Source organism: Lagenorhynchus albirostris, chromosome 13 (assembly GCF_949774975.1).
Source record: "Lagenorhynchus albirostris chromosome 13, mLagAlb1.1, whole genome shotgun sequence".
In the NCBI taxonomy this organism is placed as follows: Eukaryota; Metazoa; Chordata; class Mammalia; order Artiodactyla; family Delphinidae; genus Lagenorhynchus; species Lagenorhynchus albirostris.
In genome coordinates, this window is record NC_083107.1 from 82275260 (window position 1) to 82303084 (window position 27825).

A 27825-nucleotide genomic window follows, 5' to 3' on the forward strand; every position below is an offset into this window, starting at 1 on the left:
GCTGCAGCTGGGAGTCCGGTCCGGGAGAATCGCCCCCTTCCCTCCTTCTGTCCTGTCTTAGGTCGCACGAGGGAGCAGGGCAGAAATTGAAGGGTGGGATGCCCGGCACCTTCATCATCTTACTCCATCCTCAGAGGTATTTTTACCGTCCGGCCCCTTCCCCCAACTTAACATGTGAGGAACAGGAGGCTGGGAGAGGTGAAGTCTCCATCGCGCTCTAAGCTCGGGAGGGGCCGGGCTGTGGAGTCACCTCCGCACTCATCACCACCCCACGCAGGCCGGTCTGGGCGTGTTGCAGGAGCCCCAGTGCTTTCAGTTCTTCCAGGCGGCGGGGACCTGGAGGGTCGGGGAGCCAGAGCCTGGAGGGCTGACCCCGCAAGGAGAGGCGGGGCCCGAGGCGGGCCGGAGGGAGGAGGAAGGAGTCGGAGGAGGAGGGGACGCCGCGCCCCAGTGCCCTCGCCATCCAGTGCCCGGATACCCGGCCCTCGCTCCCCGCCCCCGGCCGCCGGCTCCCCGAGAGCCCTCACCCGCGGCTCTCGGCCCCCACCTCCAGGCCGGGCTCAGCACCTCAGCCCCGGTCGCGCCCCCTCCCACGTTCCCCTGTCCCGGGATCTAGTGCCCCCACCGCGACACCACGCCCCACGTTCCGCACACCGGTGGCTTCGCCCCTCCCCCAGGCCCGGCTCGCGTACCCCCGCCCCCAGTCGCGTCCCAGACCCGGGATCTCCCCCTCCCCCCGCTCACGCCCGGCCCGGGTCCGCACCCCCGGCCCGGCCGCGCCCCGGCCCGCGTCCCCGCCCCCGGGCCGCGTTCCGGCGGCGCCACAGGCCTGCTAGGCGGGCGCGCCATGGGCAGCGGCAGCAGCCGGAGCGGCCGCGCCCTGAGGCGGCTGCGCAGCCCCGACAGCCGGCCGGCGGGGCCCGGCGGGGCAACCCCGGAGGGCGGGACGGGGCCGCCAGTCTCGGTGACGGCGGCTGCGGCCCGGGAGGAGGCCTGGGAGGCGGCGGCGGAGGGGGCGGCCGGCCCCGGCCCCGGCCCCGCGGCGCCCCCCGACGGCGGGGACGAGACGCTTCGCCTGCTGGACCAGCTGCTGGCCGAGTCGGCGGCCTGGGGCCCCGGGGAGCTGGCCCCGCGAGGCCCGGCGCGTCCCCGACCCGCAACCGGCGCCGGGAGCCCGGTGAGTGTCGGAGCCCGCGGAGTCGGTGGGGCAGCTGCGCCGGTTCCTGCCCCGGAGCCCCCTCCCCGCCGGCCCGCACGCCGCGCCCTGTCCCTCCGGGGCCCCCGCCCTGTTGCCCTGTCCCCCGCCCCCGCGGCCGTCCCGCCGCGCTCTCCCTGCTCGCCCCCTTCCCCTCTCTGCCTCCTCTGGGTGCTGGTCTCACTGCCTCCAATTTGGGGGGTGACAGTGCTGTGCTGGCAGCAGCCTTAAAAGGCAGGGAGACAGACATCCCTTAGCAGAAATGCATCTCCCAGGCTTGCTTCTGGCCAGAGCTTGCCTTTTTTTCCTTTTGGAACTGCGGCTCCTTCCAGCCTAGGTAGGGGCTGGCCAGCGGGGCTGCTTTCTTCTCAGGTACCTCCCCCTTGGCCATTCCCCGGGCACTGTCGGAGGAGGACGCTAAGAGGTGGGACCGGTAGCCAAACAGTGTTTACAAAGGCCCCTCGCGTCAGACACATCAGGATCTTTGCCTTGTGGTCAAGCAGTTTGCATACTACTGGCTATTTTTGAGATGCTGTGCAATTTCTTTTTGGCTTCCCAATTCTCTCTTCCAGAACACTTGTAATAACATCCCCGCTGTTCTAGGAAAACAATAAAAGTGAGCACTCTCGCATGGCAACAGCCTTCACTCCAGCAGAGCTGAATGAACAAAATCTGTGATATCAGCTCCTGGGCTTGAGGAGGATGTGCAAGGCAGTTCCCCCCTTCCCCGGAGCCCTGCAGGCTTTGCTTAACAACTGCTGGGACCAGAGGGAGGTGTCTTCCGGGGCAGCCACCAAGCAGTGGAATCCTGGAAGCTCCTCAGTGAGGTGGGGAGGGGTGGGTGGAAAGGACTGGGCCAACCTGGACACTGCAGGGTCTTCCTCCCCTGTCCTCCTGCCCAGCCCCTGCTGCCCTCCCAAAGTGAGCTGCAGCAAGTGGGACCCAATTATATAACAAGATTCCTTTAAGATTACATCAGAGTTCCATTATATAACCCTCAAAATGGATAAACAGTTGAGAAATTTTGGGGGAAATTCTGAGACGGCATGGAAGCAATCTTTTAGGGGTCAAGTGCTTTGGAAACTTCAGAAGCGAAAATGGAAAGAAGACAGAGAGAATGGATTTCCCTCCCCCGTCCCCACCCCCATTCGCTGAGTATCACAGCAACTCCTAGGGTGCATGGGCTGCCTTACTCATTCTTTCAGTCATTTCTCAGGTATTGCTTGAGCACTTACTGTGTGCCGGGCATCGCTCTGGGTGCTAGAGATGAACACTGATGGCACGCAGTCCTTGCCCTCAAGAAGTTGACAGTGTAATGGGGGAGAGGGATCTGCAAACAAAAAGTAGAATACCTGTGGGCAGCCTGTAGAGAGAGTCCACAGGAGGAGCAACTGGTCCTCTGGAGAAGTCAGGTCGGCATACCAGCAGGACAGCACTTGAGCTGGATCTGGAAGGGTCTGTGGCCCTAGCCAGGCAAACAAGCAGCAAAGGGCATTTGGGCAGAGAGAAGCCTGCGAGCAAAGGCAGTGGCGGCCAGGGCATAAGGTACCCAGGGTGTGGGTGGGAGCACGGGAGTTGAAGAGGTTGGGAAGGGTGAATGCTGGGCTACGGACATGTCACTCTAGGAGTATTCCCTGCTGAGGAGTTTGGACTTTACCGTAAAAGCCGTGGGTATCTTTGAAGGACTAAGGGGAGTGACATTTTGTGTCTTAGGAAGGTTGGACCAACAGCCATGGGGAGGAGGAACCGGACAGAGTAAGGACTAGGGGCAGGATGTCCAACTGGGGCTGCTTCAGCGGTCCAGACGGGCAGGTGCTGAGGGCAGCAGCGCAGTGCGCGGGCTGAAGGGGATAGAGTCGAGAGACTAGGAGGTGAAGGCAGCCAGCTGGGGTTGCTCTTTTGGGTGCAGATTGTTTGTAGCTTCTGTACCGTAGATGGTTCTTTTTTTTTTTTTTTTTGCGGTACGCGGGCCTCTCACTGTTGTGGCCTCTCCCGTTGCGGAGCACAGGCTCAGCGGCCATGGCTCACGGGCCCAGCCGCTCCACGGCATGCGGGATCTTCCCGGACCGGGGCACGAACCCATGTCCCCTGCATCGACAGGTGGACTCCCAACCACTGCGCCACCAGGGAAGCCCCTAACCATGGAGTTTTTCAGCTCTTATTGTGTATATGTTCCAAATCAAGGTAAATTTTTCCCTTACATTTTGGTAGAAGCAACTTTCAGTTAAATATATATATATTTTTTGTCTGTGAACCGTAATACTTTGTAATGAAGCACTAGGTAAGAGGATTTTCACTCTGGATTGTAAATTTAGGAAAAATTATGGGCAAATTTGAGGTAAGACACAAATGTGAAGGATACAGTAGTCTCTCTGCACTGGGGCTGTGTTACAAATCCCCATGTCCAAGAAACAGGATCTCAGGGAGAAAATGGGTTGAATGAGGCCAAGGCCACTGGGGAACCCGTGACAGTCTGTGTGTGGATTTACAGTCACTGAAATACAACTACTGAGACACTTCCCCAAATAAAGAGCATTTCCATGACATTCCTAGTTTCCAGTCCAGTTCCATAAACTCTTGGTACCAGTACATGTCAGCTAGAAAGAAGTCTTTCCCTTCATGCAGTTTTAAGTTTGGGTGCGTGTTCACTGCAGAGACGCGCATGAGATGTTCGGTTTCCTGTCAGATGACGTGCACAGTAAAGAAGGGGAAGGAGGATTACGTCCTTTGGGCACCTGTTCTGTGTTAAGGACTGAATTAGGTACTTCCTGGTCATTGTCCCACGTTCCCCTCTTCAAACAGCCTTTTAGATAAATAGTGCTTTCGATTTTACAAACAAGGCCATCTCAGTCCCAGGAGATTGATAACATACCCAAAGCCACACAGCCAGTAAGTGGGGGTAGCAGAGTTTGTAGCAGGCCTGCCGGGCTCCAGCCCCTCCGTAGACAACCTGGAACGTTCCATGCCTTTTCCATTTTCCAGATGTCCAAGTCACAAGGCAGATCCCGCACTTCCAGTGCTCTGCTCACAGTGGCACTAATGCCTGGCCCGTTTTTCTTTACTGTACGATTTTTTTTTTTAACGTTCAGTAATCCCTAGCATTCCCCAAGCAAACTCATCAAGAACCTGTATTTTGTCTGATAAAAGTACCACCCGTCTTGCCCTCATAATACCCCCTGAATGTTATTTTCGGCAGCCTCCTTATTCGTTCAGATGTTTAGGTGCTTAGGGGTCATACAGTTTTTACTAAAAGTTGTGAGACTCCCAATTATTCACTTAGTACATCTGTCACCAGCATCCTTGTACTTGAGCATTTTCATGAGCCCCTGCGTGTAAGCATGTTGCTGGTTGCACGGGGGCAGAAGCAGAAGAACAAAGAGGCAAAAGACTCAGAAAGAGTCCTTTCCCCATCCTGTATCAGGTTTGATTCCTATGAAACAGAGGGCTTTGCAGTTCACTTACAGTCACTCGGAAATTGTTCAGATGTTGTAATGCAGCCGCTATTTATTCAGGCTATTCTAACAGCCAGCTCCTTACATCCATTGCTTTGCTTAATCCGCATCAGAATAGGTTCCTGCCAAATTGGTGTCGCCTCCCCCCAACTTCATGTCGGAGGGGAGTGTACAAGGCCCAGAGAGGTAGTTCACTTGGCCAGTATCGTGCAGTTTGAAAGAGCCAGTCGGAGTCGTTCTGACTATACCTCTGTAGAGCACTGTGTATACTGGAATTTTAACTGAGTGAATTTGCCATCAGGAGGGATTCTCACTTGTTCCCTGATTCCTCTGGTGCTCAGTTTTTCTCTGAGATAGGTCTCCATACCCCGGCTTCTGTGATTGTGTACAAGATGTGTTCCAGTCTCTAAAGATGTGTTCAGCCCAGAAAAGGTTATGCTTACTTTTAAGTGTTTGTTTTTGAAGTTAGAATAGGTAATATACATGCACGTGAGAAAAAAAATTGTTCTTGGTTGTTCTCTGCAATAAAATACTTAAAATGATCTTATTCATGAGAGATGTGGGTTTTTTAAAAAAAATATTTTATTCATTTATTTATTTAGGCTGCACCAGGTCTTAGTTGTGGCATGTGGGCTCATAGTTGTGGCACGTGGGCTTCTTAGTTGCGGCATGCATGCGGGATCTAGTTCCCTGACCAGAGATCGAACCTGGGCCCCCTGCATTGGAAGTGCAGAGTCTTACCTACTGGACCACCAAGGAAGTCCCACATGAGAGGTTTTAAATAAAAAGATAAGCCCTATATTAGCTTCACTCTACAATTGTAAAGGAATATATGCTCATTGCAGAAAAATTGGAAAACAGAAAAAAATATAATAAAAAAATGTATAGAAAAGGAAATAAAGATTGCTCATAGGGCTTCCCTGGTGGTGCAGTGGTTAAGAATCCACCTGCCAACACAGGGGACATGGGTTCGATCCCTGGTCTGGGAAGATCCCACATGCCACGGAGCAACTAAGCCCGTGCGCCACAACTACTGAGCCTGATCTCTAGAGCCCACGAGCCACAACTACTGAGCCCGCGCGCCTAGAGCCCATGTTCCACAACAAGAGAAGCCACCGCAATGAGAAGCCCACGCACCACAGCGAAGAGTAGCCCCTGCTCGCCGCAACTAGAGAAAGCCCACGCGCAGCAATGAAGACCCAACGCAGCCGAAAATAAATAAAAAAAGTTCCCTTAAAAAAAAAAGAGCATAGTGTAGATATACAATTTATAGCATCCTTTTATTTAGCATTATAGTATAAGCATTTCTCCCATCATCATGTCTTCATAATTTGCCCACCATCCAGAAGTAGTGTTATTTAATTAATCTCTTATTGTGAGACATTCAGGCTGTTTCCAGGTAGATTTTTTTGTTTGTTTATTTTTTGCCAATATTGAGAATCTTTTTTTTTTGGCCATGCCGCGTCGTGGCTTGCGTGACCTTAGTTCCCCGATCAGGGATTGAACCATGCCCCCTGCAATGGGAGCGTGTAGTCCTAACAACTGGACCACCAGAGAATTCCCGTAATGTTGAGAATCTGAAGAAAATTGTATAGGCAAAGACCATACTGCATCATTAACAGATTAAAGTGTTTCCCACTATACTCTTTAACTTACCAGCTGTCACCTGTTTTCATTTCTTTTGTTCTTTTTTTTTTTTTACATCTTTATTGGAGTGTAATTGCTTTACAATGGTGTGTTAGTTTCTGCTTTATAACAAAGTGAATCAGTTATACACTGATGTGTATGCATCAGATGCATGTGGCTTCCCTCTTGCATCTCCCTCCCTCCCACCCTCCCTACCCCACCCCTCTAGGTGGTCACAAAGCACCGAGCTGATCTCCCTGTGCTATGCGGCTACTTCCCACTAGCTACCTATTTTACGGTTGGTAGTGTGTATATGTCCATGCCACTCTCTCACTTTGTCACAGCTTTTAAAGATATATATCATTGAATTATAACAGTCTTAAAATTTTTTTACGTAATCGATCTCATAAGCGGCTTTTCATGCTGTTGCATAATATTCTTCATTATTATTTTAATGATTGAAAAATATTTCAAGTTCACGCACTTTAATTCACTAAAGCATCTATTACTGTTCTAGACTAATTTTCACCTTGTTCCTGGGCAGTCTTAGGTGCCCAAGGCAGAATTCCTTTCCCAAAGTCAGAAGAACTTCAAAATCAACAGTATTTTAGTGAGATATTGAAACTGAAAACTATTTAGGGTGGGAGAATTATGTGTGAAAATCTAGGGTTTGGATTTGTCTTGTATTAAGTTATTTAATCAAATTGTGATTTTTTAAAAAAATGCAGCCGTATCTCTCTCAATCAGTGGTCTATTAATTAGAAAAATGTACCATCTAATATTGGTCTATCCATTCAACGTTTATTTTTTGAGCACCTACGTGTGCCAGGTACTGTTCTAGGTGCTGGTTATACATAAGTGAACTAAACAGACAAAACCTTCACTAACCTTCAGTCATGGAAGTCCAACAGTGAACAAAATAAAGTATAAAGAACAAAAAAGCAGTAGGGGCTGGGGAGAGCGGGAGTGGTGGCCTGGTGCCCGGGCAGAGAACAGTGAGCCTTGTGGCCACCAGAAGGCCTTGGCTTTTTTGGGGGGGTAGGGGGTGGGATCATACCAGTGCCCCCTGCATTGGGAGTGCAGAATCTTAACCACTGGACCACCAGGGAAGTCCAAGGCCTTGGCTTTTACTTTGAATGAGGTAGAGAAGGCTGGAGGAATTCTGAACATCGGATGACATGATCTGGTTTGTTTGAAGACTCACCCTGGCTGCCCTGTTGAAGACAGCCTGGGCTGGGATGGAGGGACCCAAGCTGGGAGGAGAGCTGGGAAGCTTTTGCAGGAATCCAAGTGAGAAGAGGGATTGGTCTGGACTAGAGTGGTAGTGAGTGAGCTGGGAAGGACCGGTTGGCATATGGACCTAGATTAGAACTAGAGACAGACAGACCTAGATTAGAACTAGAGACAGCCAGGTCTAATCTAGACCTAGATTAGAACTAGAGACAGCCAGAACTAGAGACAGACAGAGAAAGGAGTCAGAGGACCCCAAAGTGTTTGGCTTGAGCAGCTAGAAGGACGTAGTTGCCATTAACTGACATGGGAAATGTGGAAGGGGCAGGGTTTGAATGTTGTGAATCAGGAAGTTGTTTTAGAATATGTTAAATTTGAGGTGCGTGCTAGGCATCTACATAGAGAGATCAATTGAAAAGATCTCTGTAAGAGTTTGGCGTTCAGGGGAGAGGCTGGGTTTGGACTTATAAATTTGGCGGCCGTTAAAACATAGACGGGTTGAGATTAGATCAGACCACCAGTAATACTGAGGTCGGCTCACACCTGAGTGTGTGCCAGGTACTGCTCTGGGTGTTTATGTGTGTGACCTGTGTTCAGAGGTAGAGAAGATGAGGGGACATCCTAAAGGGAAGAAAACCAAGAGGATGCAGGTCTGGAAGCCAAGGGAGGCAAGTATGTCAAGGAGGAGGTAGTGACCAGCTCTTGTAAATGCTGCTCGATGGGACGAGTGAGGTGAAGTCTGAGAGCTGACCATGGAATCTGGCGGCTTGGAGGTCCCTGGTGCCCTTGGCCAGTGCCGTTTCATTGGAGCGGTGCGGGAAGCCTGATGGGCTGGCCTTCATGGAGAATGGGAGGCAGGGAACTGGAGAGTAGCCAAGGCTTTCAGGAAGGTTCTTTTTACAGTGCAGTGTTGGTGGGTAGCCATAAAGATGGCTCCATTAGGACACTGAATTAACCATAAAATCTCAGTCCCAGAACGGGCTAGATAAAAGAAGTTTGGGGGATTAAATGTGCTAGTGAAATTCAAGGGCACCCTTAAAGAGGATAATTCTGATTCAGTCTAATAGGTATAAATTCAGTGTTTTTACTACCAGGGGATGATAATTCGTACTCCCCACCGCCGCCTAATAAATCTTAGTCACTCAAGATCTAGGGAAGATCATTGTCTGTCTTCCAGGCTGAATGACTCCACTGTCCACCATTTTTGCAAATGCACTTTCGCATTTTGCTCTAGCGAAGGAGGACCAGGGTGACTCTTTCTTGTCTTTTACCGTCAGCCAGGGATTCCCAGTAATCCTGGCTCATAGCTGCTGTGGGATGTGAAGGTGAAAACAGGCATCAAAATGATGACGTGGCCAGAAAGCAGATCCGCCAGAGGGCTTTGAAAGTGACGGATACTCTAATGGACTTCTGGCAAAAAGCCACTATTTTGAAGACAGTTACCATCTGTCCGCTTTCAGATCTCTAGCAAAGAACACAAATTTAAGTGGCAGTAAGTGGCATTTGATCAACCTAGGAGTCATAGGAGAGTAAAGCGCAGTGCGGACCCCCAAGGCTCATACCATGTTGGGGGAGGGCTGTGAAGTGAGCGTTCCTCATGGAAGCCCTGGAGTGGAGGTAAGTAGGAATTATTACATACAAGGAGTTGAATAATCCCATCCAAGGCAGAAGTCTTCGCATCCAAGAAGACCTGACATCTGAGTTGGTTGTGAAGGATCGGTAGAATTTTCCAGCAGTCAGTAAAGGAGGGAGCATTCCATAAAGAGCGAGCAGCATGTAGAAGAACCCAGAGGGACCAAATGCTTTAGGAGAACAGCATGTTGTCCATAATGGCTGGACAGCAAGGTGATGATGGCTGGACGGAGCGCAAAAGACGAGATCGGTTTGGGTCATGATTTCACAACCTTCTAGGCTAAAGGGTTGAACTTTATCCTGTAGGCAACAGGGAGCTAGTGGAAATTTTGTGTTTTTTATTTTTAAATGATTATTTAAAAAATCAGAATAGGTAATATACACGCACATGAGAGAAAATGTAACAGGTACACTGAAAGGAAAGTTTCCCCTCCACCCTGTCCCCCACTCTCTCCAGTTCACTTCTCCAGAGACGCCCACCTTATCGAGTCCTTGTGTCTCCTCCCCAGCCTGTGTTTAGAAAGACAAGGGGTGGCAGGAGGGCGGAGGATGAGAGGCGATGGCGCGGGAAGCAGGGTGCCCAGGTGGGAGATTCTGCAGAAATCCAGGTAAGAGGCGATGCGAGAAGGCGAGGTGCACACTGGTTGTGAGAGCAAGGGACGGCGGGCTGCCGCAGAGGCACCCGGGTTTCCTGCTGGTGTCGTAGCGTCGACAGCCATGCTCAGTGTTGTGCAAGTGGCTTTGGGGTGTGAGGCAGACAAGTTCGTGGGCCGTCAGAAGCTCAGGTCCACTGTACAAGGTGGTTGGAGCTGGCATGTAACGCTGTGAACTTCCGCAACTAGATGGGGCGATGAGGGAGAGCATGTGGGTGGGAGGAGAAGAGTCCTGAGCTGGAGCCCTGGAGAACTCCAGGAACCGGAGGAAGACGCTTCCTCTCAGGAGATGTACGGAAACAGCCAGATTTAAAAGTGTTTAGAAGCGCTTGCCTGGAGATGGGGTCAGAGGTGTGACCCCAGAGGGCTCCCTCCCTCCGTGGTTCCGGGATGTGGGCTTCGTCCATGGTGGGAAGCCTGACCGTAGTGAAGGTTGGAAGCGGGGTCTCCCGCGCCTTGCCTGAGGCCGGGCCCCAGCGGCTGGTGCCGAGTGCTGGTGCGGGGAGGTGGGGGAGCGAGGTGGCTTGGGCGTCCCTGCAGCGTCTCAGTGAGGCGCTGAGGAAAGTGAGGTGCTGAGGAGGGCTTCCTTGCCAGGAGCTTCGGGCTGCCCCAGCGCCTGGGACAAGCCCTAGCTGGACTCCGGTGCGGACGGTCAGGAGTGGTTTGTGCAGACGGAGATTCTCAGCACCTGAGTGCTAGGAAGGCGGCCTCCAGCCCAAGGCTATCATTCAGGTTCCCAGCAGACTCGGCCGCTTCGGTTCCTTCGCAGCTTGAGAATCACAGATTGCTGGAGCTGAAGGGACCTTAGAGACCACCGGGGCTACCTTCTCATTTACATCCCAGGCCTTTGGGTCCCAGCAGGGTGATTGCCCAAATCCCCAGCAGGACCAGGATCCACGCCAGGTCATCTGCCTCCGGGGGTGAGGATCAGGCTGCCCATGTGAAAATGCGTTTGCAGGTGCTTCATAAGGTGTTATAACGCTGTAGATATGTAATTTATCGTTATTTTCCTTCAGTCCCACCCTTTACCTTCTCCAGGTCTCCCCGGCCTTTTGTCTCTGGAAGCACTTTCCTGAAGCAAGGCCTGGTGAGGGGAGGTGGGCGCGCTAGGACTGATGGCTTCAGAGTCAGAGCCTCCTTTTGCAGAAGTCCTTTGTCACTTTAGGAACGCAAAGCAGCCCTCCCAGCAGAGTCCACTGGGCCTGCAGCGTGTGCTGCCTGGGAAGCCATGAAGTGGAGCCGTGTGGGGACAGTAGCGCCCCCGGGGGTGAGAGGACTGAACCCGACTGGGAGAGTGCTGAAACCTGCCGAGGCCGGGAGATTCGGTACCGGGAGACCGAGTTCACGCTTCTCTCCACTGCAGGTGTTAACATTTCCATAATGAAGCATAAGCAAACCTGGGCTCCACAGAAGGACAGTTCTTAGAGAGGAAGGGGGAAGTCTACTGATAAAACACAACAGGCTCGTCGTGCAGCGTGAAAGAAGCCAGGCAAAGAAGGGTGCATGCTGTCCGACCCCATGTCTTTAGGCTTCTAGAGAGGCACACGGGTGTGCGGTGACAGGGGCCGACTAGTGGCCGCCTGGAGATGGGAGGGCGGAGGAGGGAAGCAGGGAGCATCACCGGGGGTGACGGATGTGGTTCAACAGTGGACACACCTGTCAAACCTGTCAGATCGTATTCTGCAGATGCCTGCAGCTTGTTCCAGGTCAACTATATATATTATTGATATGGGTACTTTAAGAGTTAAGGGGAGAACTCTTTAAACAGAAGAAGCAGGATACACATATTGTTAAATAAAATATTCAGTGGGTTTTCTAAAGATTAACCACTGATACTTCACTTTTTTTCAAAAAACCCTAGTTGTAAGAGTCAGAGGAGACTTTTTTTTTTAATTAATTAATTTATTGATTTTTGTCTGCGTTGGTCCTCATTGGTGCACGCAGGCTTTCTCTAGTTGCGGTGTGCGGGCTTTGTTGTGGAGCACGGGCTCTAGGTGCGCAGGCTTCAGTAGTTGCGGCTCGCGGGCTCTAGAGCGCAGGCTCAGTAGTTGCGGTGCACGGGCTCAGTTGCTCCGCGGCATGTGGGATCTTCCTGGACCAGGGCTCGAACCTGTGTCCCCTGCATTGGCAGGCGGATTCTTAACCACTGCGCCACCAGGGAAGTCCCAGAGAAGACTTTAAGAAATCATCTTACTGAGTTCTTCCTCAGATGTTTTCTGCTTCTGGTGTGAGTTTTTCAAAGCCCCCCTAGGATCTCGAGTGATGACACATCACATGCTCATCCTGCGTTCAGCCGGGTTCCCACGGCCCCAGTCCAGGCGCCATGGCCTCCCCGGGGTCCCGATGTGGCCTACCGAGCAGGAGGGGCAGGCTTCCTGCTGGCTGGGAGCTTGTGTCTGCACTAGGCCTGGAGCAGCCGCCAGGGGCTGCTGTGTCTTTGCTTTTCACAAGCTCCCGAGCTGCTTCAGCAAGTTGGATCTTCTGGGAGGCCTGCCTAACACATTTTGCGTCTGAGAAAGTCAAGTTAAAGGCTTAAACTGACGAGAGGAAGAACCACACGTTCAAACCACAGAGAGAAACACAGGTAAAGAAATGAAAGATATAACAAAGCTGAGCTGTCAGGGAAATTAGAAAAGAAAGAGTATGGCCTTCTGTGCGAGTGCAGGCTTGGGGCGTCCAGTCCACGTACCTGATGCGCCACATCATCGCGGCCCTGCAGCTGGCAGTGTGTCCCCGTTAGTAGTGAGTAGAGCAACGCAGAGAAGTGGAAACCGGCTGACGATGCAAATGTTTGATTCCGATTTCTTGCTCCTTCACTCAGTTGCCCTCCTGATGGGAGAAACCATATATGTAAGAACTCTTACAAAACCTGGTGATGAGAGGAAAAGCCCCAGCAGGTGATGGCAAAAGCTGGTTCCAGCAGAAATGGACAAGAGGGAACTAGGGCCCCTATTGGATGACTTCATAAAAAATAGCTGAAGGGTAGTTGAGTAAAAGGATTACTTTACTTCTCTGTTGTCCCTGAGAAAATAACCAGCCTCAGTGGCTGAAAACTGCAGGGAGGAAGATTGGTGTCAATATTATACGAGAGAACTTTCTCATGTGCCCAAGAGAATTGAAAGGAGGCTCTCAAAGAGATATCTGTGCACCCGTGTTCATAGGAGCGTTGTTCACAATAGCCAAAAATGGAAGCCCCCCAAGTGTCCCTTGGTGGATGAATGGATAAACGCAGCGTGGTGTACACGTGCCGTGGAATATTATTCAGCCTTAAAAAGGAGCGAGGTTCCGGCACGTGCTACAACACGGACGAACCTCGAGGACATTACGCTGAGTGAACCGAGCCAGGCAGAAGAGGGCGAATACTGTATGGTTCCACTCAGGTGAGGCGCTAAAGGACCCATTTCTATCGGACAGGAAGTGCAGGGGTGGTTGCTGGGGTTTGGGGGATGAGAGTTGTTGTTTAATGTGGACAGGGGTTCGGTTCTGCAAGATGAAGTTTGCGAGATTGGTTAATGTACTTCACTCTACGGAACTGTACGCTTACAAATGGTTAAGATGGTAAACTTCAGGTTAAGATGGTTTAAGATGTGTGTATTTTACCACAATTAATTGTTTTTTGAATAAAAAATATTAAAAAGAATTTTCAGCTAGTCTGAGCTGCCTGAGCAGGAATGGGCTGCTTCAGGAGGTGGTGGAGGTGAGTGCGTGTGTGTACGTGTGCACGCACGCGTGTGCGTGCCTGTGTGACTTGCCCTCCTCTCTCTCATCTTCATCGCCCCTCCCTACCCTCTGTCTCTCTTCCCATTGTGAATTCCTTGCTGACTTGGGAGTCATCTCCTCTTCATCTTTACACTCCCCAAAGGCACGAATATTCAAAGGAATATGCAGGGAATACTGAGTCCCCGGGGCAAGATCACTAGCCATAGCAGACACTAGCCGGCCCCACAGGTACCCCTGGGAGGAAGTTGTGCACCTTCGCTGCGCAGCCCACTTCCACGTGGAGAGAGCGCCAGGCAGGCAGGACAGGCTCTTCTGGCCAGTGCGTGGGGGTGGCTGTAGTGGCAGGCGGCTGCCGTGGCCCATGCCACAGGGCCTGTGTGGCCAATGCGTGGGGGTGCCTGTGTGGCAGGCGCTGCCGCGGCCCATGCCACAGGGCCTGTGTGGCAGGACACACCCAGGCTTGCTTCTGCTAACCACCACTAACGAACATCTCCCAAGAAACACATCAGAACTAGGTTCTCAGGGAAGCGTATGCTGTCCTGGAACCTCTCAGGCCTTGAACACCAAGGTCTTCCCTGCGCTCTCCTCCTCACGCCTTCAGGTTCTCTTCTAGCAGGGCTGTGTCAGAGGCTACTCTGGGCTGGACGTTGGGTCAGATGTTCGTAATGGTGTTTACTGGTCGCTTACAGGATAGGCATTGTACTAAGGATGAGACAGAAGAGAAAGAGACAGATTATCTTTCATATCTCTGCAGCCCTGAAGGCTAAGTACCTGTTACACAAATGAGTAAACTGAGGGTTAAACTGATTGCACAAAGTTTATAGCCCCCAGTCTGTGCTCTTATCATTTTGCTCATTGTTAACATGTCTAAGACTTAACTTCTCTGGTGACATTGCACCTCAAAAGTATAGGGTGTGGGTCTCCACAGCAGCTGACAGAGCACTGGGCACACTGGGGTACTGATGATTGATTAATCCCTGGCGATTGATTAATCCCTGGGATTAAGCCTCAATAGGAAGATGGAGGGGGACTTTAAAAACGAATTTGGAGAGAATGTAAGCAGATTCCTGTGGGGGCAAAAGCCCAGTTCTGCCTATTGGTGGTGTAGGATTATGTGCACAGGGAGCACCGTGGGAAGGAAGCTCATCCTGCTCTGCTGTTAAAAGGAAAAAACAAAACCTTTAAAACTCCCCAATGTCTGCAGACTACGTCAGAATAAGACTCTTGATTAATCATTTATTTAGGATTAGTATCTCTCTCCCATTTGTTTGTCTTTTTGTGTTGCTTCCAGAGAGACTCTCTCAGTTTGACCTTCCGGGTAACTGAGCTTCTCTTCAGCTGTGTCTAATTTACTCTTCAGAACACCTCCTGAGGTTTTACTTCCTTCCATCGTAGATGGCATTTCCAAAATCTCTAGCTGGTTATCTTGCACAACAGCTTATTCTTGTTTGGCTGAGACTGAATCATTCTCCTTTTAAAGTCACGTTCAGTCTGCTCGAATCACTTTTTTCTCAGGTTTAATTCTTTGAACTGATGAGTTTGGTTCCTGCCTCCACGTGTCACAGAGGAGGGTCAGGATATGCTCCTGGTGAGTGTGGCCATCGTTAGTGGTCTGGGAACAGTTTCCTGTGCTTCCTGGTGTCAGCGGCTGCCCATGCTACCCCCCCCTCCTGTCCCAGTCTGGGGGATGCACCTCTGTGCCCTGTCATTTGCACAAGCAGGCCCCTCCTCTCTGACCCTTGCCCCAAGGCCCTCTCCTGCTCTGGTGTCTGTCTCCTCTGAACTTGGAGCCCCCAAAGCTGCTGCTTTGTCCAGCAGCCCCCTCCTGTGTGTGCTGGGGGCTGTTTCCTCCATCGATCTAACCCAGTCTGTCTTCCAACAACCCCTACTACCGGGCTTCCCTGGTGGCACAGTGGCTAATAATCTGCCTGCTATGCAGGGGACACGGGTTTGAGCCCTGGTCCAGGAAGATCCCACATGCCACAGAGCAACTAAGCCTGGTCACCACAACTACTGAGCCTGCACTCTAGAGCCCATGAGCCACAACTACTGAAGCCCGTGTGCCTAGAGCCCGTGCTCCTCAACAAGAGAAGCCACTGCAATGAGAAGCCTGTGCACTGCAATGAAGAGTAGCCCCCGATCGCCGCAACTAGAGAAAGGCTGCGTCCAGCAATGAAAACCCAATGCAGCCAAAAAATAAATAAATTTATATATATAAAAAAAAGAATATGCCTGCCAGTGCAGGGGACATGGGTTCGAGCCCTGGTCTGGGAAGATTCCACATGCCACAGAGCAACTAAGCCTGTGTGCCACAACTACTGAGCCTGTGCTCTAGAGCCTGTGAGCCACAACTACTGAGCCTGCTCGCTTAGAGCCTGTGCTCTGCAACAAGAGAAGCCACTGCAATGAGAAGCTTGTGCACCACAATGAAGAGTAGCCCCCGCTCGCCGCCACTGGAGAAAGCCCGTGTGCAGCAACAGAGACCCAACACAGCCAAAAATAAATAAAAATTTAAAAATTTATATAAAAAAAAAGCTCTACTACTTTCTAGTCTTGCAGTACTGTTAGAGATTTGTGAGTTGTTTTGTTTGGTTTGTTTTGTTTTTTGCTTATGGCCTTTTCTGTCATTTCTAAGGATTTGGGATGAAAGCGGGAAGCGGGCCTGCATGTTTGGTTTACCATTGTAATCACGGCTTCTGATGACCCGTGCACTTGTAGTCCACACCTCGGTGTCTGGCATTGGATTTTTCTCTAGTTGTGTCATCACGCTAGTTTTTTTCTGCCCAGCTGTGAGCTGCTCTGGGCAAGGACCATATCCTGTATGGATAATAGAACATGGCGCACAACAGGGCACATGGACTTGATGAATGCTTATTCACGACCTCTGACGACTCCGTGTATTTGCATATGCAAATATGTTCCTTATCTGAAGTGCCCTTCCCCTCTTTTCCACCTGGTAAACCCCTACTCTTTCAAAACTCCAGCTAAAATGTCACTCTTGCCACTCTTCTTGGAAACCTCCCATGGTGTTTTTCCCATTCAGAGTTGGTTTCCCCTCCTCTCCCAGCCCTTTATAACTCGGCTACATAATTTATCACATAGCATCGCATTGCATTTTTATGAGACTCTCCCCGTGAACCGTGAGCTCCTTGAAGACTGGGTTCTTGACAGTCGTGGCCTGTCCTGGGGGGCACTGCTCGTGCCAATGGGAGATCTTGTGCACAAAGCAGGCTGACGTCTGGCTGGGCCATGGCCTTGCTCAGCTTCATGGGTCAAAGGCTGGTGTCCACAGTGCCCTCAAGTGCCTTATGCTGGGAACACAGTATGGAAGGTTATTCAGACCCCTCTGCTGCTGAAAATAATATACTGGATATAATTAATGTAGTAAGAGTGTCCTTGAAACATTAAGTGGCTGGTGAGATAGTGAGGAATTACCAGCCCAGATCCAAGAAAGGCAGAATCAGAGATGCAAATAAGACGTTGGGCTGCATGTGCCTCAGGTGAACTTGAGCTTTGGGGCTGATGGTGTCCAGCAGTAAAGGGAACAGAATTTAGGGCCCAATGAAAGTTATAGTAGATCCTTCCCTCATCAATCCAGGACCTTCGGGGGACGGCAAGGAAAAGTGTCACAGCACAGAACAGTGAAGGAGGGAAGAAGAGCCACAATCTGGCTGCCTCTTCAGGTTTGCAGCCCCAGTTCCCATCACCCAGGTGGTCCAAAATGCCCGAATGCATGGATTTAATTTCAAGTGGCCCCAGACCAGGAGTGCCCCCTGGTGCCCGGACAGAGCAAGCTCATGTCCTCTCTGGAGGAAGGCATGTTCCTCTCAGGACAGAGACCACCCACAAAGTGTTTTCAAGGCTAATGAGCATCAAACAAGAAAACATAACCAACCAGCCAGAGAACCAAGTGAACACTAGAAGAAACAAAGACAACAAAAATAGACCAATGAAGACTTCAGCTATTTATTTGGATTACCAGACACAGATTATAATCAACTATGTTTATTTTATCTTATTTAAGGGAAATACCTTTGAAGGACCAGGACCTCTAGAAAGTGCCCTAGCATATTTTAAAAAGAACCAGATAGAACTTGAAGAAATGAAAAATACAATAAACAAAATTAAAGATTCTGATGGTTTGGGTTAACAGGAAATTAGACAGAGATGAAGAGAAGATCAGTGCCCTGGAAGACAGAACTGAAGAAATGACCTACACAGAGAGACCAGGATCTGATAAAGGACAACTTGAGAAAAAGCCACAGCAAACCTAATATTACATTTGAAATAATGAAAACTTTCCCTTTCAATAAAGGAACAAGACAGAGATGCCTGTTATCATTTCTTTTCAAGGTAGTACTGGAGGTCCTAGCCAGTGCAGAAGGGCTAGGTGAAAAGTGTGTTTCCCTTCTGGGACCAGAAGGGAAAAAATCAAATGGCCATTTTTCTCAGATAATGTGAACGGGAAGAAAGACAGTCCAAAAGCATCTACAAATAAGTTATTAGGACTAATAAGAGAGTTTAGTAAGACTGGTGAACGCAAAATGTATATATTTCAATCATATATCTGCAGAAACAAACAGGAAGAAAATAAAATTTTATTTAAAAAAGGATAATATCAAGTATCTAGAAATTGGTCTAAAAAGAGATATCTATGACCTCTACAGGGAAAATAAGACTTATTAAAAGACATTAAAGAAATCCTAAATGAATGGAGAGGTGTTCCCTGTTTTTAAACTGGAAGACTTGTTATTATAGATATCAAGTCTGCCTAAAATGATCTATGTATTAATTCAACCCCAACAAAATCCCCAAGGGGGACAAACTGACTGCAGTACACATATAAGGAGGCGCAGAGAACCGGGAAGAGCCCAGGCTTATTCTAAAGCTGTGGCAACTGAGACGGGGCGGTGCTGGTACAGGACAGGCATGGGCCATTGGAAGAGTTTGCAGACAGACGCGTGCGCCGTCTGTGCACCCTCGACTGAGAACAGAGAAGGCACAGCCGAGCAGCAGGGCAGGCTGCCAGGCAGTGCTTAGATGGACGTCAGGACTTCGACTCCTGGAGTGAGAGATGGGGACATGCTGGCCGTTAGCTGCCGGGGAGGTGGGGAGTCTCTTGGTGTGAGCTGTGTAGGTCACTCCCCTCTCCCAGCCTCAGCTTCCCACATGCAAAATAGGCGGATGGAACTAGACAGCAGGGGAGCCTTTCCACTTTCCAGCTCTGGTTTATTCAGCCCTGGGTTGAATGTGGTGGCCGTCTGTCAGCACAAAGCCAGGGCAAAGACAGGCTGCACCACTGACAACTTTCTGATGCCTCTTCCTTTTGTCTTTCTCAAGGTGTCCCCAAAACGGAGCACTGAAGACCACCCAGAGAGCAGCAGTGTCTCTGAGTAAGTACAGGGGTGGGGGGGGGAAGCACATCTCCACCAGAGTCACAGCCACCCTACCCCCCGCCCTCCCCACGCCTCCGCATCCCCGGCCCTGGCCCCACCCATTCACTCAGAAGCTATTTGCAGTGGCTCGTCTGTAAGTGAGGCACAGTCCTTGGCCTTCAGGAGTTTCCAGCCTAGAGGGATGGCAGGTGGGTCCCCCGTAATCCCATTACAGCGTTAGCAGGAAAACACATTTACAACCCCTGGAAAGTGTCATCTGAGGAACCCAGGCCCAGAGACCAGGCCTTCTCTGTCTGCACGGCCCTGGGCCCCAGGAGCAGCCGGCACCGGGAAGCTGTGCGGGGGTGACCTTGGGCCTCTGGCTCCTCGTGCCCTTGGCTTTCTCATCTCTAATTGGCTCACGGTGATCGGCCCTGGGTCACTGGGAGGTAGGTGAGTGTGATGCTCAAGACCAGCGATGTGAAAATTCTGGCTCAACAGCTATTTTTACTAGCAATTCCAAACGGCTCAGGCCCAGAACTTTGCCGGGTTCCCTTATTTAACAAACATTTGAGGACACCTTCTCCTGAAGATTGGGGTCTCTTCACACGGGCTCAAGGGAGGTCTGAAAGGGGACAGAACTGCCGAGGGCTCGTGGAGGAGCTGATGTTTAAGTGGCTCGCAGGACACGTATTTTCACCAAGGAGAGAGGGCAGGTGCGTTCCAGGTGGTGGGCTCCACAAGCAAGACGCAGGTCTGAACAGGACACCACGCACAGGCTGGTGACATTTAGCACAGGGTCTGGGGGGAGAAGGAGGGCCTTGAAGGCCAAGCTGAAACCGTGGGCCACTGCTGTCCAGTCAGAGGACGCTGGGGTCAGCTCTGGGAGCCGGGACTCCACCGTGGCCGCGGAGGTGAAGCGGTGAGCACGGGTACACGGGCTCCGCCCCTTGCCAAGGCCAGCGCTTCACTCAGCAGAGAGGAGCATCCCTCCCGGTCCCCCCTCACAGGCCCTGCTCTTCACTTGTTTTGCAAACCGTCACAGGCTCCGCTTAGCACAGCTGCCTCCGGGTGGGCTCAGCGCCCCCGTGCACTCCCGTGCTGGACCGGGCGCTGTGTCTCGCTGCAGTGACCGGGCGCCAGGGCCGCCTCTGCTCCGCTGACCTGGACGCCCGAGCACGTGGTGCGGCTGAGGACCTGGGCCCGGCGCGGTGCCAACGGAGCTCAGTCCCGCCTGCATATTTCTACTGATTGTAAAGATAACTGGCAGTGACTTTCTTAAGTTTTCATCACCCCAAGGACTTTAGGAGGATTAAGTTCTGCCTCAAACAAATTAGCTGTTTCTTCTTATTTTTAAATGAATAGGTCCCTTCACCTCACATTGCAAACTCCAGGACATCCCTCACTAGGAGTACTTCATTCATTCATTCATTCACTCCCTCAATATACTTTGGTGGGAGCGTCCTGAGTGCCACGCTAGGCCCTGGACTCCAGGCTGGGTGGGTCCCAGGCTGGTCCTGGCTCACTGGCGGCAGAGGGGAGAGCGTCATGAAGGTGAGATCAGGGCTGTGCCTCCCGGGAGCAGGCTCTGAAGCCATACAGGCCTGCCCCAGGGTCTGGACTGGCAGTAGCCGCCCTCCTCTGTTCCTCAAACTTGGGCTCCCCTGCCTGTAGGGGAACCTCTCTGAGGAGGGAGCGGCGGGCGTCCTGCCACCACGTCCACTGTGGCCTCTCACTGCTAGCGGCCGGCCCTGGGCTCCTCCACACAGCCAGCGTGCGCCTCCCTCCCCGCCCCCCAGACTGGGCACACACAGAGCGCAGCCCCCAGCACCCTCCTCTCCTGGTTCCTGCAGCGCCCGCCCTTCCAGCCGCAGACAAGCCCACCGTCCCTTTCTCCACCACCAGAACCCCTCAAAGCAGCGCTTCAGCAAGAAGTGTCCTAATGCGTGCAGTTTACTTTGAAATGCATCCAGAAATCAGATAAAGTAATAGACATGGGATAAAGTAAACCCAGCAAAATGTAGCAGAAAAATATTTACTTAATTGTTGAATCCACGATTTCAACTTTTCGGTATGCTTGAAAGTCTTCGTAATAAAAGGTTGAAGAGGAGAATCCTCCCAAACTCAGTTCAAATATCTCCTCCTCAGAGACTCTCACCCTCCCCTCCCTCCGTGTCGACCTGGTGAGTCTCCCTCCTTCAGCAGTGCCGGCTCCAGTTTACACCACACCTGTACGTGTAACGCAGCGGGTACCTGTGACAGCCTGTCTTACCTCTTCACTCTCAGCCGCATCTCTGGGCCCTCACAGCACCAGGCCCAGAGCAGGTGCTTCACAGATGCAGCTGAAGGGAACGTTCGGTGTGAACCTGGGCCTGTGGGCCTCGACCCCCAGTCCTGACCATCCTCGATGTCGGCCACGCCCTTTCCCCAGGGTTGGGGTGTGGAAGCAACAGAGCTGAGCCAGCCGGGCTGGCTTTGAGGACAGGGCTGGGCTGGCCTGACCTGAAGTCTGTGAGGATCCGGTAGCAGAAGCCTAGGGCCTGTGGAGGGGAAACAGGGATTCAGGAGCCTTCTGTCTGCAGCTGCTGCTGAAATTTGCTCATTATTTATTCTGTAAATGCTTGTGGGATGCCTACTATAAGCCAGGCCTAGGCCAGGCACCCCGTTTTCCTAATGAGTAAACAGATACAAGGTATGATTTGCCCATGGTCAAAGGGCCAGTAAATTCTAGACCCAACAGACAGTATAAATGACTCGCCTCATTTTGCATGTGGCTCTGTAGCCCAATTATAATTGATTTGCTCTCTCTGGGGAAGAGTAATGGGTTTTTGTTTTGCATGACTTTAGGAATCTCTGACATAGTGAATTATAACTTAAACAAAGATTCAATTCTTGACTCCTCAGTCCCTCTAGGAACCATCTCTCCCTTTTAATGTCGTGCTCCCCTCCCCCAAGTAGGGGGAGACCCCACCTCGGTCTTCAGGCCCCCGGGCCGGCAGCCCCACGGCCGCTGGTGGACAGTGTTGCCCGCCACACAGGCTAGGATGGCGTGAGGCCGAGTGGAGCCCTGGCTGCTGGGGCTGCAACACCTCCTGTCGGCCTCCCCATCAGCCTCCCCTGCCGGCCTCCCTGTCAGCCTCCCCTGCCGGCCTCCCTGTCAGCCTCCCCTGCCGGCCTCCTCATCAGCCTCCCCTGCCAGCCTCCCCAGTCAGCCTCCCCTGCCGGCCTCCCCCGTCAGCCTCCCCGTCCGGCCTCCCCCGTCGGCCTCCCCGTCCGGCCTCCCCTGCCGGCCCTGCCTCCTCGCCCCCTTTCTCCCCCATGTCCCAACTGCAGGGAGCGTCGGGCGCCTAGAGAGAAAGCCCTTGCTGAGCTGTGGGACCGGGTGAGGACGGTCTGTAGCCAGGTCACCATGGGACCGTGGGCAAGGCATTTCTCCCCCATCCACAGAGAGGGGGCTGGCCTGGGTGACCCCAGAGGGCTGTGCGGGAGGCACGTGTCATCTCTGGGCTTGGGGAAGTGGAGTCCCGCCGTTAGACCCTCATCCTTGCTGTTCAGCGCTGGGGGGCCTGTTAGGCGGCACACACCCTGAGGTGACAGTCAAGTGGCCCAGAGCCCAGCTCCTGCCCTGCATTCCGGGACAGCAGACAGGGCCCTGGAGGCTGCTCTGAACATGTCAGGAGCGCGACGGCAGTGATCAGGTGGGCCTTAGAGATCGTCCAGCCCAGCCCCCCAGCTCACATGGCAGCACGTCTCTGGCTGGCAGGTGGGAGCTCAAGGTCCCTTACCTGGCAGTGGGCAGCTCTGGCCTAACTCCTCCTTGAGAGGTAGCCCCTCAGGCTGGCAGCACCCAGTTCGGCCCAGGTTTCACACCCTCCCACCTGTCAAAGGTGCTGAAGGGGGCAAGGCCATGGCCAGGCACAGGTGGACACTGCCGTGGGACAGCCTGCAGGACAGGGAAGTCGGGGGCACAACAGAGTCCAGAAAGCCGGAGAGGGGGTGGGCAGCCGGATCCAGGCCGGTGGGAACCACTTCCAGGGGCCCAGGTGGCAGGATGAGGATCCGAGATCTGGTCACTTAATACACTGCCCAGCAGGTTGGGGGAGTGGCCAGGATCCTGACGCCCAATCCTGTCCCAGCGTGGCAGCTCCTGTGAGACACCCCCGCCCACCCAAGGGGCAGGCACAGGGCGTGAGTCAGGCCGATGGATGGTCAAGACACAGCTCACCTTTGCTGAGGGCTGGGCAGGGTGCAAAATTCAGTGTCACACGCTGTCCATGCATTAGCTCATTTATGCCTCAGAATGAATTTAGGAATACAGCTCCGTTTTAGAGAAAATTATCACTGAGCTAGTAACTGGCAGAGCTGGGATTCAAGCTGGGTCTTCCCATCCCTGGGCCCTCACCCTTAAGCATCAGAGGCACTGGCTTCCTCACAGTGTAAGGTCTTGGGTAACATTGGGGAGATGAAACCAGAGAATCAGGCAGGGGCCTGCTGATGGAAGAGGTTGAGGAGGTGTTCCCTGGGCAGAGGTTTTCAGTTTTAGTTTTAGGATGGATCAGAGTTCCATACAGGGGCCGCCGTGGTTGTCCAGTAGAGATGTGGCGTTTGAAGGTAACATCTTGTTCCCCATGTCCATGTTTCTCACCCACAGAGCCCCAGGCAGCTGCCACAGGAGGCCTGAGAGGCAGTCAGCCATCACGTACGACTACTCTGAGGAGGAGCTGATGGCCAGCATCGAGCAGGAGTACTGCTGCTAAGGCTGGTGCTGCAGCAGCCCCGTGGTCAGCCAGCGGCCAGTGCGCCGTTCCTCCCAGCCCCAGCCCCAGCCGACTGGGTCTCTTAGGAACCTAGGCTGGGCGCACACATCCCCCTGCCCTGCCCAGGGCTCTAGCTGGAGCTTAGCCACCTCCAACATGCAATGACTCCCAGACCTTTCACAACTGCCCTCTTCAAATCCATATTCAGACAGTCCTGAACGTGGCCGGCAGCTGGCCATCATGATTGCTGGCAAGAGGTGATCGGCTGTGCAGATCCAGGCCACAAGGAAGGCACAGGTGCTGCCCCACAGGTGCGTGGGCAGGTGACCTGCAGGATACCTGCCCCTCCTCTCAGTCTCTGGGGAGATCCGTCTACAAGGTTCTCCTGGGTCTTGAAATGCTTCCCCTTTCTGAAGGCCCACTTGCCACCTGCTCCGAAGAAGCCTCTTTACTGAGCGTGGCTCAGACTGGACACTTTGCGAACTCTAACACACGTCCCAGAGGGCCCCAAGGAGGTTCCGCTCTGGAGGGCACACCCAGGAGGTATGCCTTAGCGAGCCGGAGGGAGTCACCCTCTGTTCTGCAAATGAGTCGCCTGGAGATGTTATTGAAATGCAGATTCTGATTCTGTGGGTCTCCAGCAGGGCCTGAGAGTCTGCGTTGTTTCTAACCAGTTCCCAGGCGATACCCAGGCTGCTGGATCCCAGCCATGCCTGGAGTAGCAGGGACCTTGTCTGAGCTTTAGGCCTGGCTGACTCTTCCTTCCCCGGTGCTGGAGGCTGCCCAGAGCCACGACCCACCCACCTCCCCAAAGAGAGGCCTGTGCCCCTGCAGTGGGTGCGGTGGGACAGGAGCCAGAGACCCCGGTTCTGATCCTCGCTCTTGCACTAACTTGCGGTCACTTCCCCCCTCTGGTCCTCAGTGAGTCCTGGAGGCACGCGCCGTCCCCCAGCTCTGACCATCAGGGATCACACAATCCCAGGCTTCCTCCATCTCTCGTCCCCGTCCCCTGGGGGCACGGGACTGCCTTCCCTGCTGAGGGTGACCACTGGCCACACCTGGAAAGGGTCTTTAGGGCTGCCGGCTCTTCCCACCTGGAAGAAGGTAGAAAATCACAGCAGTGAGGCCAGGAGAGCCTTAGAACATTCCCAGCTGACTGATGAGAAAGCTGACACCCTGTGAATCAGGCAGGGCCTGGAGGCGAGTGCTTCTTGCACTAGACGTGCACAGAGGGCCTGCTGGGTGCCGAGCGCGGCCCCAGGCCTTCTCTTGGTCGCTGGGTGTTGCTTCTGAGCCCCAGCCTTCTGCTCTGGAGCTGAGTGTGGAACCTGCTCATGAAGGGGAGGGGGGGGAATGTGGCTGAAATAGAGGCAGGAAGAAAAACATCTCCATGTCGAAGGTGACAATGACACATCGATGTCTGGAAAAGTCTCAGTGCCACACATGTCTCCTGGCTTCTGTGGTGGCGAGTTCCTCTGAGATGCTACAAAGCCCAGGGATTTAGAAAACACGCTCCGTTCCCAGCTCCGAGAAATGCTGTGCCCGTCCTCCTGGGGAAGAAGCCAGGCCACGGCCCTCCTTCTGCCCCTCGCACGAGTTCTCAAAGGGGCCCCGCCTGGCTCAGGTTCCCTCTCCTCACCTAAGGTGAGCTTTTCCAAGACACTTCCCTTTGATGTTCTGAAGTCTCAGAGCCACTTCTCACTGGGCTGCCATCCAGTGAGATAGCACCACTGGGTGGACGCCCCTGGGGAATTTCTGTTCAACCCCCCCCACTCGTTCTCACCTTATGAGCCCCTGCTGCTGTGAGCCCGGCCCTCTGCTGGATGCCAGGGTTCGTGTAGCAAGATCTGGTCTCCACTAGTGAGGACATGCTGTTTCTAGAGGTGCACCTGTAAACATGGACTCACGGCTGTCAAAGAACTGTAGCCAAAAGCCCTCTGAAGATCTAGCCTCTGTGGATTGGGGATGTGGTTCTTTTTCTGGGCTGGCGATAGTTAGTCAGGAGAAAAGCCTTCTTGGTTGCCTTTGAGAGGACAAATAACGTTTGAGGCTCGGACGTCCTGCGCTCTCCCAGGAAGGAGACGATGTAAAACCAGACCTTTGGGGTGGTGGCACCTGGACCCCCGGCACCAAATCAGACCTTAACAGGTGGGCGGGGCTCAATTTTCTGGTGTGATGAAACCCCTCTGGAAACAAAAAGCTGCCTTTTCTGTGACGTGTGGACCCTGGGAAGGAGCAGTGACACATTTTAAGTCCTCAAAAGGTGGATGACATCCGATGGACACCCTGTGGAGCTGGTGCCCCGGGGTGTGCACATGAGACGGAAAAAGCGTGTGGTTTCGTGTGGCACTGAGGGCACCCGGCTGCGCTTTCAAGGTCCAAACCACCAAAATCAGGGGCCTGAGGTCGGCTGTCAAGAGTGGCACCACGTGGCAGCAAGGCGTCCACACAGCAGGGTGTCCGCTTGGACTGGTGTCTCTGTCCCTGGAGAGTGGCGGCTACAAAGACCCCAGCCTGGGATAACTAAGCCCGAGAGGTTTAGGACTATTTGCAGGGAAGGTGAGAAACTGTAGAGGGAGGGGCTGACTTTTCTACTAATCTGGTGAGGAGAGGATTTGAGTGAAAAATAAAAATAACATGACCTTAGTAGCACAGGTTACAGACATGTTACTTTTTTTTTTTTAAATTTATCCAACATCTACTTGAAGAGGGCGGGCTCCAGGCCAGGCCCTGTGCCGGGTGGGCCCTGGGGGATAAAATAAAGATGTGATGCGAGTGAGCAGAGTGAGGTGGGAAGAGCCGTTGCCGTCGGGGTTCCAGCATCCTCGCTGCTCCAGCATCCTCGCTGCTCCCCGTCCTTGGGCAGCTTGGATGACGGGGACTGGGCTCCCCGGGGAGGCCCTGCAGCTTCTCCCTGCCCAACGGCGCCTCTTCCTCCGCCCCGGTCGCTGCGAAGCCTGAGGGACAAACGGCCGTGCGCTGTGCCCCCGCGGAGCCACGCGGATGAGAGGTGGGCGGGTCGCGGGGGTGCGGAGCCCGCGGGCGTCGCGCGGAGGGAGCTGGGGGCGGGGGGGGGCGGGGGTCTCCCACCCGGGTCTGCAGACACTCAAGGGGACCCTGGCTTCGAGCCCGGCCCCATGCCGGCAGGAATTTTCCCGGCAGCCCCGGCAGAAGCGCTTCTGAGGGTCCCCGGAGCGGTTTCTGCGGATTGGGTCCCTCGCGCGGGGAGCCGAGCTCGGGTGCGCCCCTCGAGGCCAACCGCAGGCCCGCAGGCCCCCAGGCCCGGCGGGCGGGCCGCGCGGCTGCTGAAGCCCGGGTCCCGGGTTCTTCGGGGGCCCAGAGGTGCGTGTGCGGACTTGCTGCCCCGCTGTGGCCTTTTGGTAGGGGTGTCTCTCAGAAGAACCGCCTGGGCACCACCTGTCACAGCTCGCGTAATTCCCACACACAGAGCCATCTCCCTGGGTTCCAACATCCAGCCAGGTGGGCACGGGGTCGGGGAGCGCGCACACTGAGCCCGAGGCCCCGCCCACGTCCTGACCCACCGCGTGCGCCTTCTATGCTCTCTCCGAGCGCCTTATCCGCTAGGGCGGCCCTCTAACCATGTCGGGTGGCCCTCTGAGAAGTGATACAAGAGACGGCTCCTCAGCCCAGAGATGGACACACGCCCCCCCTCCCCCGCGCACAGGACTCGCCTCGGTTTCAGGCTGTTCCCCTCCCCCCAGGCGCCCCGTCTGGAGATCTCCAGGGTTTTCTGGGCCGTCCCCTCTTTCTTGGCAGTCTGCCCCTCACCCCCAATGCCTTGGCATCCCTCGACCCTCAGCTCCATCTCCTCGACTCAGGGACTCCTCTGGGTCCCTGCTGAGTTCCTGTCCCTGCACCACAATCTGGAAACCTCCTCAAGGCAGCAAATCTGGGCAGTCACAAGATTCACTTATTTCCTGTCTCTCAGGGTCACTGTCTTTCATGACCTAAGGTCCAGCTCCTGGAAAACTCATTTGATACCTTTTGTCTGGTTTTTTTGGGTGTGAGAGTATATTTGTTTCGTGGGCAGAAGTGGAATTCATATTACTATCACTTTCATGTTTAAACTGTCACAACCTGGCCAGCGGGAGCCCCTGTGCCGTTTAGCACAGTCCTTGACACTCCTGATGGCAGCCGGCAACACAGGAATACTCTAAGCCCATT

The 27825-nt window shown here is 53.4% G+C and overlaps 1 protein-coding gene across 1 annotated transcript; it reads left to right on the forward strand.

Moving 5' to 3' along the window:
- The first annotated feature begins 847 nt into the window (after positions 1-847).
- Positions 848-26289, forward strand: CYS1 (cystin 1). The gene is made up of 3 exons (XM_060170095.1): positions 848-1177; positions 18849-18901; positions 23535-26289. Exons 1-3 carry the CDS (start codon positions 848-850, stop codon positions 23638-23640), a joined length of 489 nt encoding a protein of 162 aa, XP_060026078.1. The 3' UTR covers positions 23641-26289.
- The last annotated feature ends 1536 nt before the right edge of the window (positions 26290-27825 follow it).

Excerpts from the sequence above, each read along its gene's own strand:
- CYS1 (XM_060170095.1), top strand. The coding sequence starts at position 848 with ATGGGCAGCGGCAGCAGCCGGAGCGGCCGCGCCCTGAGGCGGCTGCGC. Across the intron at positions 1,178-18,848 it reads CAACCGGCGCCGGGAGCCCG|GTGTCCCCAAAACGGAGCAC; the intron begins GTGAGTGTCGGA and ends GTCTTTCTCAAG. Across the intron at positions 18,902-23,534 it reads GAGAGCAGCAGTGTCTCTGA|AGCCCCAGGCAGCTGCCACA; the intron begins GTAAGTACAGGG and ends TCTCACCCACAG.